Genomic DNA, 12,316 nt, shown 5'->3' on the forward strand with positions numbered 1-12,316 from the left:
CAAGAAATTTGAAAAATAGACAGTCAACAAATTTAAGACCCAGGAAAATGTTCACAAAATTTCGTGCCGATGAAATAAAATGAGTTCATGGTATTATTCCTTTTACACTGAACCGGTCCGGGGAAAAAGTGCAATTTTTTATCTTTACTGATGAAAGAATAACACAAGACTGCATTAAGCCCTTCTAATGATAGGTACAAATCACCACCCAAGTTGAACCAACAATCTCCTATATACTTGTTTGATATCTTTCACACATGAAGATATTCTTTCTTTTCAAAATTATTGTTACCATTTAAACTTTTGGGGAAATGATTTGAATCAACAATTCAACTTTTGGCCACAGAGGCCCTGTCTTTAAACATAAAAGCATTCCCCATGTCCTTTAAGTACATGTATAAACACATTTTATCAATAAATGTATTGTAATGCAAGTACTACAACTATTACAATGATTGAATTCAATAAATTTTACTCTATCAAGGGGATGCATAATGGGACAATCTGGTATGTTTTTTGTTTGTTTGTTTTGGGTTATATGTCACATCCACACAGTATAGGTCATATAGCGACGTTCCAGCTTTACTGGTGGAGGAAGACCTCAGGTGCCCTTCCGTGCATTATTTCAGGCACCTGAGTAAAACCACTGACGTTCCGTAAGCTACCTGGATAGCTTCCTCACATGAAAGAATTCAATGTCCCTGTCGGGGATTCAAACCCACAGCGGTGAGGGGCACAATCTGGTATGAATCAACATGAAGCCCATCATTAGCTTAGATTTTACAAACCTAGTGCTTCAACCCCTGACTCTGTGGTGGAAAAACTCTGGAGAATATGTAGATAAACCTCCAGGGCATCACTATGATTACTCCTGTATAATAAACAAAATTTATCAACAAAATTAAACCAAACAAACATTAACCATATCTGAAAAATGAAAAATTTTGCTTTCAGATACTGCACAGTAATATGTGTTTTGCATTTTCTGTTATAGTCACATTTTTGGTGTCGCATATTAATCCTTAGAAGGCTGGAGGCATCCTCTCTTCAGTATGTTAGTAACAAGTGGGAACTGTAGTAGAACCACAAACCTGTCATAACATTGCTGAGTCTGTTTGTCTGTTTTTTTACACCAATTTTTACACATTTTTTTGTCAACATTATCTTAGCAGTTGAGACACCTAGCATGATTTTCCTTCATTTTACAGATGAGAAAATTAAACATCTCTTGTGGTTTCCAAAAGGACACTGATTGTGTGTGGAGAATGAAGATAGGAGACCAAAATAGTTTATCATTTAAACAGCAGTATTTCTAATGTTTTGCTTCAATACTTCTCCAAATACAAGAAAAAGTTAAGAATTTTCATCAAAGTTCAAGATCAATCAGTTTTTTTTTAAATTCCTAATTCGATGTAACTCACCCTATCTGTTCTGTGGCTTCAATCAATGAATGTACAAAGTCAATGGTTGCCCAGGAAACACAAAGGTCAGGTTCACAGTCAAGCAATGTATCAACTAGTTCTGCAGTATTCTTCAACAGGTCACCTGTGTAAACAAACAAAATAACTTAGACACTAAACAAAAATTTTCAACTGAAACTTTTCACAAGTATAGGTGACATGCGACAATATGTGTGCTGCAATGTGCAACAAATCATAGTAAATTTGCAAGAAACAAAACTCAAACCAACTGCAAAACTCAAAAACTAGATCTAGAACATAACATCCCTGTACTGTTCTTATAAAATAGATAAAAACAGTAGTCCTAAAGAATGTTCAAACTGGTAAAATTGAAATGTTGCATCAGTTTGATTGAGCGTGGACATGGCAGGTAGTGGTTATTGCAAGGAACAGACCACAAACCCTAACACTGGTTTTAACAGAATTCAGTATGAAAACATGAAAATGGTGAAATTTTTAATTCAAAATCATTCGTAGATGTGTTAATATGGAAGTAATCATTGAAACTTCAATGTGACACATTTGTGCCATTCTTTGAAAAGCACCATAAAGGGCTTTGCTAGTGTGATAGCATTTACTGTCAACTTTAGTATATATTCTATATTTTCTATAGTATTATTTTAGGAAGCATGAAACTAATTATTTCATAATAATAATAAATAGATTTTATCAACTTACAGTTTGTAGAGCTCGAGAATATAAACTTAAGATGATCTAGAATATCTTCTGACCTCTGTATCGCTCTTATCCAAGGTCCTCGTGTTACAGTGTTAGACAGTGACGTATAGATTAATCTACAATAAATCATAAAAAAGTAATTGTAAGTAGAGTTATCAAAATATTTTTGTACTTTTATCACTAGGATTAAGGTCAAGGTCATTTAAGAGTCAAGGTCAATTGGGTGTGATCTATTTTAAGACATTGTCCTTACAGTAGATGTGCTCAACTATGAAAACATTCCATTTAAAAATAACAAAGTTATAACAGATTATACTAAGTAAACATCAAGCAATATTCAATAATTTGACCTTCATGGTCAAGGTCACTGATGAGTGAAGGTCACAATTCATTTGGCCTACATTAAGGTCTGGTCTGTGGGATTATCATGTCCAAGACAATCCATTCATAAAATACCAAAATACATGTATAGCCAATTATAGATAAAATTAAGCAAAATTCAAATATTTGACCTTAAAAATCAAGATCATTTATGAGTGAAGTTCAAGTTCAGTCTAATCAACTTGAAGATCTTGTCCAAACAATTGTTGTGTCCAACTAAGAAGGCAATCCAGTGAGAAATAAAAAAAGTTATAAGCAATGCCAAAGTTTTCAGATGGCATCAGCAACAACAATAACATGACTGTACTGAAGCTAGCAATAGCTCTCTTTTATTCCAAAAAATCAAGCTAACAAAAATTATAATGAAGACCCTATAATATTTTTACCTTGTATTCTCTACCAAAGTTGGAACATCTCTCGTCTCCATCATAAGTATAACTAAATCTCTGAAATAGAAATAACCAGCAAATTCGTTGAATTTATATCCATGCATACTGCATAACTAATCAAGGGCCATAAATCTGAGTTATAGTATCTGACAGGAACAAGGGGACTATATGCACATCTCCTCTTCGTATCCAATAAAGTTTCTTTGAATTCCAGCCAGAAGTTACAGAGAAGTAGCACGGAAACAATTATTGCTCTGGTTTTATATTGCATAACTTATCAAGGGCCATAACTCTGAGTTAAAATGTCTAACCCGAACAAGGCAATGATATGCGCATCTTCTTTTGGTATTGAAGGTTCCCATAAAGTTTTGTTGAATTCCAGCCAGTAGTTGCAGAGAAGTAGCGCAAAAATGATTTTTGCTCTATATGCATACTGAATAACTAATCAAGGGCCATAACTCTGAGTTAAAGTGTCTGACCAGAACAAGGCGATTATATGCGCATCTCCTCTTGGTATTGAAAGTTCCCATAGTTTCCTTGAATTCCAGCCAGTAGTTGCAGAGAAGTAGTGAGGAAATGATTTTTACTCTATATGCATACTGCATAACTAATCAAGGGCCATAACCCTGAGTTAAAGTGTCTGACCGGAACAAGGCGACAATATGCGCATCTCCTCTTGATATTGAAGGTTCCCATGAAGTTTCGTTGCATTCCAGCCAGTAGTTGCAGAGAAGTAGTGCGGAAACGATTTTTACTCTATATGCATACTGCATAACTAATCAAGGGCAATAACTCCGCATTGAAGTGTCGGACTTGAACAAGCCGACGATATGCCCATCTCCTCTTGGTATTGAAGATTCCCATAAAGTTTCGTTGAATTCCAGCCAGTAGTTGCAGAGAACTAGTCCGGAACCGAAATTCAGACGGACGGATGGATGGACAACGCCAAAACAATATCCCCCAATCTATCGGCGGGGGATAATAAAGTTAACCATAAACCTTCTGAATCTAAAAGTGATTAGCATTTGCCACCAGTATACAGCCAGGCCAATCTGCACATCTGTGCAGGGGTGGGAGGTGGGGATTAATCGCATCAATTCTGTACTGGTCATCATAAGGTGACATTCCAGCTTTACTGGTGGAGGATAACCTAAGGTGCTCATCCACGCATTATTTCATGCACCTGAGTAGAACTACCGACATTCTGTAAGCTAGCTGGTATAGCAGTGACTCTTTGATACTTAAACAGGTGCCTGCAACTTACATTTTACTAGAGCTTTGACCTCTTAAAGCAGCTGCTTTTTAATTCTATCTGAAAGCATATATGGTCATATTTCTTCTCTCATTTATACAAATGATATTTTTTTTTCAAAATATTTGATGAATGTTTCAAACAGTACTTACATAAATTTTTGATTATCTGCCATTTCTTTACATACTGCTGCTTCACACGCCATATTTCCTAAGATTCCTACAGATATTTCCTGTTAAATAATTCAAATATAAATTAGTTACAGATATTTCCTTTGAAATAACTCAAGCATTAGTTACATACAGATATTTCCTGTGAAATATTTCAACTTTTAGTTTCCTACAGAATATTTCCTGTGAAATAATTCAAATATTAGTTTCCTACAGAATATTTCCTGTGAAATAAATCAAATATTAGTTTCCTTCAAAATATTTCTGTGACATAAATCAAATAAGATTCCTGTGAAATATTTTATGTGAAATACATGTAAATTAAATAAAATAAGGAATCCCACAGAATATTTTATGTGAACTCAAATAAGAAATTCCACAGAATATTTCTTATGAAATTAATTAGATAATATATTTCTTCAGAATATTTCCTCTGAAATAAATCAATACACAATCTTAAATATAAACTGTCTGAGGTAGCGGGAATATATTATGCAGGAACCTTGAAATTTTTCTCTTGAGCTAGGAAAAATTCTCAAATCACAGTCAAAATAGCATAATTACTAGATATTAAAATCAAGTTGTTGACAGAAATAATGTACATATAGACTTACGATAACTCTTGGAGCCTTGGACTTCTCTATAATCCCGGTCAGTATATCTACAGCCTTAAACTCATTCAAGAACATGGCAACATCCTGTATACAGAGAAATTATAAGAGGCTTAGAAAATTAAAATCTACTTTATCACCAATATACACTGAACATTACAAGTTGTTTTTCTTATAAACATTCCAGTTTACATACCCCATAAACTTAACAGTTTGCAATCCTCATAAACATTACTGTTTTTTTTTATCCGCATAAAGTAACTGAGAAACGTTTTTTCTTTAAAGAACGCCTAAAGAACACCTAAAAAATTTTTATAAATGAACTACATGAGTAGTTTTGAATTTAATAGATGAGACTTTGTTTTGTGATGCTAGTGCATGTATATATTATGTAAAATGTTTTAATGATAGAGATATAGAGCACAACATCACTGGCACAGACATTGAAAAATATTTTAAGAGTAACTCATCCTGCAGGACAAGTAGCTTCTAAATCCAAAATGCAGGTAATATTTTTCTACTTGTCCTGCATCAAGTTCTTTTAAATTCTACTTGCAGACGAGTGGAATTTTCTATCTCTGACTAGTAACAATTAAACAATAAATCAAAATTCTTACAGAGTTCATGGACATGTCCCACAGTTTACACAACTCATTCTGAAGATCTTCATCTACATCAACTGCTAGATTACTCTCCTCTTCAGTTTCACGATCAACTTCCTACAAACAACACATAACAACATATTGTTTACATTTTCATTCATTACATAGAATAATTTATATCTTAATCTTTTTTCCTTCTTTATACAATTTGTTTTGATTAATAACAAATTTAAGATAACATGGGGGCATACATGTAAATGTATATTGGTAAATTACTCTTGTCAAACGTGATCTTGGAAATCTCGTAAAAATGTGAACTTGCGTTATACAGATTTTAAGTGTATGATGTCATAGCTTCCTCTCCATTTAAATGTAGCTCTGTGGTGGTCTGGGCTGACGTCACACTGTAAACCTGGGCCCTATTTACCTTAAAGGGAAGTGGGGCCTAATTTCAGTCCCAAAAATCATATAAGAGCACTGCATGCTGGGCTAACGCTCGTCATTTAAGGGCAATGACTTTAAAAATTATTCTAATAGTATAATGTTAAAACAAGAGCGATCAGTAATCACATGTGTCGCCTCATGATGGCCAATTTCATGTTGGGACAAGTTTTGTGACAGACGGAAAGTGCACAACTAGACTTGGTACTGATCATTTGTGTAAAGTTTGGATAAAATTGCACCAGTAGTATATGAGGAGTAGTCCAGACAAGCTTTTGCGTATCTGGCAACACACAGAAAAAAACACCTTTTTATCAAAGGGCCATAACTCGGCCAAAAATCATTCAACCAGAAAACCCGTGCAATATGCGCAAGGACTTGAGCTACAGATCAATCCTGTAAAGTTTCATTGAAATTGCATTAGTGGTATAAGAGAAGTAGTCCGGACAAACGTTAAAATAAAAATTATTAAAGGGCCATAACTCTTACAAAAATCATTGAACCGGAAAATGCTGACAATATGGGCAACTACACTTGGTACTGATCATTCCTGTAAAGTTTGGATGAAATTGCACCAGTAGTTTATGAGGAGTAGTCCGGACAAGTTTTGTGACTGACGAACAGACGGATAGACAGACTGACGACGGAGAAGTGATCTCTATATGTCGCCACTACTCCATAGAGGCGACACAAAAAATGAATACTAACAAGCGTTGTATAATCTATCTTGATAAGTGTCAAAATTGCATGTTATAAGTTATAACATCCTTGATTTTCATGCTTATGATTTGTTGTTTTATATGTATGAAAATTTGAATTTTAGATGAATTATTAAATCTTTTTTGTTAATTAAGAACATATGGATCGAATAAATAATGATCGGAGTGGAATAAATAAATAAATAAAAAGAATATTGAAAAAAAAAACGGTGAAAAGCAAAAAAAAAAATTTTTTCAAATACAGTAGATAATTATCGAACATAAAAGCACAATCAATTAATTAGCCTTAATTAAAGCCTACCCAGGGACTGACAATAGAATTTTAGAATGCGTTTCACGGAACATGCAAACTTTCCTTAATGATGGACAAACTTCTTTACTGTCAGTAATTGACACAATTATCACAGCCCAACAACGATTATTTTCGGAAATTTTTTTTTTTTTTTTTTCAATTTAAAAATTAAACTTAATGAAACAAAAGAGGATTATTATTATGGCTTTTTCTTGGTTGAAATCCTCGCTTAAAGTCATAAAATAACATTTGCATTTTCAACTTCCATATAATATTGAAAAGTGCCGTACGGCTAAGGCCATCCTTAAAACAAGAGCTGTCAGAAGGACAGCGCGCTCGACTTTTTTAGTGCTTGCCTATAAAACAAAACTTTGACAGTTAAGGGCACACAAGACTTTAACTAGGAATTTCTAAGTACAAATCAAGAAACATTTTCACAGAGTTATCTTCTCTTGCTTACAGATAGGTCTCATGATGGCACATAAGAACTCCAACTTCCAAAGTAATATCTCAAATGGTTAGGTCAACAAGTGGACAAGAATGAAAATTTTAACTGAGTTTCTAAGTCAAAAAGGGCCATAATTCAAATAAAATCCTTAACAGAATTACCTTCTCCTGCCCATGTTTGGGACCATGATGGTAAACAAGTATTCCAACTTTCAATTTAATATCTCAACCAGTTCAGTCAAAAAGTTGACTGGTACAAAAAACTTAACCAAGATTCTAAGTCGATAAAAGGCCTTAATTTTTAAAACAAATCCCTGACAGAGTTACCTTCTCTTGCGTACAGATGGGGGTAATGATGTGAAATAGCATTAAAAGTTTCAAAGCAATATCTCAAAGGGTTAAGGCAATAAGTGGATTTTACCCATATTCAATGTATTTTCTAAGTCAAAAAGGGGCATAATTCTGTCAAAAACCTTGACAGAGTTATGTCCTCTTGTCTGTTGATGAAGGTCGTGATGGTAAACAAGTATGGTCAGTTTCAAAGCAATACCTGCAATGGTTTTGAAATAAAGTGAGGTGGTACAAAAAACTTAACCAAGCTCAATACACTTTCTAAGTCAAAAAAGGGCCATAATTCTGTCAAAAACCTTGACAGAGTTATGTACTCTTGTCTGTAGATGGAGGTTATGATGGTGAACAAGTATGGTAAGTTTCAAAGCCATACTTGTAATACTTCTGAAATAAAGTGGGGTGGTACGAAAAACTTAACCAAGGTGTGACGCCAACGCTAACGCTAACGCTAACGCCGACGCCGACGCCGGGGCGAGTAGGATAGCTCCCCTTTTCATAGAAAAGTCGAGCTAAAAAATGTTTGTTTGCAGTAACGCGACCGACTCACAAAATTTGTCCCTACTCAAATTTTTTTTCATGGTCTTGATAAAAAATAATTTTTTTTGAATCAGAAAATTATGCCTTGTGCTTTGTTTTCGTTCTTTTAAAGGTTAATAGAAGAAATAAAATGTAGTTCTTCCAGGGAATTCCCCAGGCGCTTTTAGCGCATCGGCACCGATGCGCTAAAATTTCAGAACAAGAAATCCCGATGCGCTTAAAATTATCATAGCGCTTTAAAAAATGACCGATATTCCTTTCTATTGTGTCTATAAGTTAACCCCAATTAGTCAAATAAACAAGCCAATATACATGTCCTGTGTAGATAATTACCCGAGGCGTATACACAACCCGATACACTGATTGCCTTTAGACTGTGTGACGTCACAGACACCTGTCATCGATGTCTGCAGACGACTGTTGGTGCACTTTCAGGTGTTGTCAATTACCGTGTATTGAAATGGGTGCAATTTAACCGCGGCATGTGTGATATTTACATGTTTCAGGTAGGTGTAATAACTTTTATTGTTTTGATAATATAATTGGCATTAATTGACATGCGATATAACAGTTTGATATTTAGGGATGATTGGGTTAATTGTCTTTATATAAGTGTAATGTTCAATTTTATCTTTCACTTTCTTACGATCGTTACGTCTAAGCGGTACTGTTGTATTAAGATTTCAAAAAATAATATGTCTAACATAAATAAGGGAAGCCTAGTTCACTATCAATTTTAAGAGTTTTTTTTTTGTGAGCAATGTCGTTAAAACTGTCTCCGGATCATTTTGCTTTTTAATATATACATGATAATCGTATTTTACTTGGATTAAACTGCATAGATATTCAGAAATAAAATTGGTTGATGGTTACTTTAACATTGAAAACATTTACGACTGTTCATTATCAACTTGCAACTGAGTGAAAACAACAACAAAATCTTTACATCAACAATCCCACATAGTGACAGCCAATTGGTCATTTTCTTTTTTAATTAAAAATATCTTGTAATCTGTTTCTGTTAACTGAATCACCAAAATGAAAAAAAATATTAATTTTGCAGGCCCTCTTTAATGGAGCCTGTTCATAGACAGCTTTGTGAAGTGCAATCTACTGTCCTACCCCTTAGCATTGGTTTGTCAGGACATACAGGAGCTGGCCAGGCACTTTGGTATAGATATGGAGCAGTGCCGCAGCCACTGGCACCAGGTACGTGCCAGTCTAGAGGGGACTGATCAGTCAGCCGACCAGACCATGACCTGGATTACTGGCAACCTTTCTACCAGTCATCCAGCTCTTTACAGAATTGCTCCTCCCAACCTCTACTGCAGGTAATTATTATTAGATTCATTCATTCTTGAACATTAATGAAATTCCAATGAAAGTTGCAGATGTGTAACACTTTGCTAGAAGTTTTTCAACATTTCAAATATAAATTTTTTTACTTAGTTTAGTTTTAAATTTTCAAAAATTCACAGCAAACAAACAATATAAATAAAAGACATGAGGTTAACATAAATAATTACTTTCATTTATTAATTTCAGATTGTGAGCGAGGATTGAGCTGCCTGAAGAGAGTTAAGACTGAAAACAGGAATTGTCTCTCTGTTAAAGTTCTAAACTATCTTCTTGCCGTCTCCCTTCAAGGACCCCCATTAGAATCTTTCAACTTTGAGAAGGCAGTCAAGGCATGGAAGGACAACAAACCTAGAAGACAGGCCCACTTTTAATGATGTTAATGAAGAAAAAACAACTGAAATATACTCATTTAAATGGGACACACACACTTATAAATGTTGATCACATGTTGTGAACTTGTGTTTATATATAATTGTTTATTTATTTGAATTGTTGGAAAAAGTGAATAATAAAAAAGAAAATGCTTATCAAGTGAAAAGCTTTCATTATTTGTTTTAAAACAGCCCACAGCAGTATCTTGACACCTAAAATGGCAAAAATTTTCGACACGCGGTACGGGGGTCAAGACCCACCCCCGTCTAATTAAAAAAATGTAGCGCTTAAAAAAAATCCTGGGGAATTCCCTGTCTTCTTAAATTAGAATTCAGTTATCAATTTATTAATTGTTACCAGATTATCAAAGCATATATTGTCCAGCATTTTGAAATTCCATGTTTTTTTGGGAGTACAGTTCATTAAAAAAAAAAAAAAAAAAAAATCGACCTACCTACCCACCTTGAAAATTCTTGGTCGGGTTACTGCAAACAAACATTTTTTTAAGGATGGCCTAACCAATACAGTGTGTCCTTGCTTTTGGCCCGTACGGCTAGCCACTTCCTTCTTCAAAACATAAAGTTAAAAATGAGGCCTTAGTAACAAACCTCAATAAATTTGATCAAGGTTGAGAACAGCCAATGTTTGCTAAATGCTGTATTTCCAATACTCTCAGCTTGCAAAAGCTCTGGATTGTCCGCAAACTCTGGAGGTGGTGATGGATTTACATCACACTCTGGCGAATCCATATATTCTGGAGATTCCATGACTTGTTTTTTGAGTTAAGAGTATCTGGAACATAAAATTCTGAATACATGTTGATCTATATATGTAAAAATCTAAATTGTGTTGAACACAATAAATTGAGTTTGATCAGCTCACTTTCTAATAATCTTGATGTGTACAGAATACATATATCCTTAATGCACGTAAGATATTGAGATAAATAGCATTAGCTCACCAGTATTTTCTCAATTTGAACATGTATCATTCATGCTCAATTCAGAATAATTTGAACAAAACAGAATCGGCAATATCCTGGAAATTATATATCCCGAGGTCTAAACCAAGAGTATATATAAGGTAACTGGTTCAATCATTTTTTTAATTTTATTTTATTATACAGTATACAAGTTTTACTCCTGAAAAATACATAGGGGTCTTATCCAGCAGATTGCAACAAAATAAACGTTTTAGCAAAGTAGCGAAAATATGTGACAATCCTCAACTTAAGGTAAATATTCACGACATTCTTAAGAAAAATGATATCAAATATGGAAAGATTGTTGCAAATAATTGCTTTACAAAATCAATGTAGTTTTTTAACCTGTCATGGGCTAGTAGATGCGCTTTTTACCCTTTCACGGTCAATATTTTCTGAATAAATAAAAAGTCGCCGCCATTTCTGAATCAATGTCGAATAATCTTTACCGTCGTTGTAGTCACCTAGCTTAATATCATCATCATCATAATCATCATCATCACGGCTTCAATTACAGCCTTGCCGTCATCATCAGCATCAGCAGCTGTATAATTACTAGATCGATTTTAAATCAACTTACAAATTTTGTATGAAACAGATCTACTTTAAAAATTTTGCAATTTAAAATAAAATCTAAATGGTTGATCAGACTTGATAAAGTTATGAGAAACAAATTATATACTGTCATACCGGAAAATAATTATTTGGTGTCAGACCTTGAGGGGGTAACAAGAGATTTCTAATCTCGCGACCCTACGCTGGATAAAGTAAAATAAAGTAAAAGGGTTTTATGTCGGTCAAAAGCTATACTGTACATAGCTTATGTTTTGTAAAATGTTATATACATTGTATATACGTACAGTATACCGACAATAAATAAATTTTGATTTGATTTGATTTGATTTGAGATATATCGATATTTGGAAACTTTGCTTATCTTAAAAAGCATAGTAAGTTAATGTTACAAACAATGCTATACAAAAAAAGTAACGCTATATATATACATGTATGTCCCGTCCCATTCATTTAAATGTTAATTAAGGCTGATGTTGTATTAATTGACTATAACGCAAAAGAAAAGTATATGCATGGAAATTTGACTAAAATTTATGATATACCTTACTGAAAATTCAGCATGGTTGGTACCATTTAGGTTATTCACTTACCAACAGAGTCATGATAACTGTACGTAGCCCCTGTAACTTGTTTTCAGATGGTGGTTTGCATCTATAGCACGGACTTTGATTACACAAATCCACGTCATCTATATAAT

At 34.0% G+C, this 12,316-nt stretch overlaps 1 protein-coding gene and 1 long non-coding RNA gene across 2 annotated transcripts; one reads left to right on the top strand and one right to left on the bottom strand.

The window, feature by feature from the left end:
• Positions 1–788: 788 nt before the first annotated feature.
• LOC132724572 (protein saal1-like) lies at positions 789–11,497 on the bottom strand (the record flags this gene model as incomplete). The annotated part of the gene is made up of 9 exons (XM_060709451.1): positions 11,389–11,497; positions 10,670–10,853; positions 5,559–5,660; positions 4,945–5,028; positions 4,313–4,392; positions 2,906–2,965; positions 2,139–2,254; positions 1,422–1,545; positions 789–871 (listed from the first exon to the last, which is right to left on the bottom strand). Coding segments are annotated over exons 2-9 (808 nt in total), but the record flags the coding sequence as incomplete, so codon positions are not given.
• Positions 8,470–10,065, top strand: LOC132724570 (uncharacterized). Its single transcript, XR_009624930.1, has 3 exons — positions 8,470–8,836; positions 9,394–9,661; positions 9,876–10,065. It is a non-coding gene; the product is annotated as an uncharacterized LOC132724570 (long non-coding RNA).
• Positions 11,498–12,316: the final 819 nt, after the last annotated feature.

This window comes from Ruditapes philippinarum, unplaced genomic scaffold (assembly GCF_026571515.1).
Source record: "Ruditapes philippinarum isolate M1 unplaced genomic scaffold, ASM2657151v2 ctg3320_1_1_1_1, whole genome shotgun sequence".
Taxonomy (NCBI): Eukaryota; Metazoa; Mollusca; class Bivalvia; order Venerida; family Veneridae; genus Ruditapes; species Ruditapes philippinarum.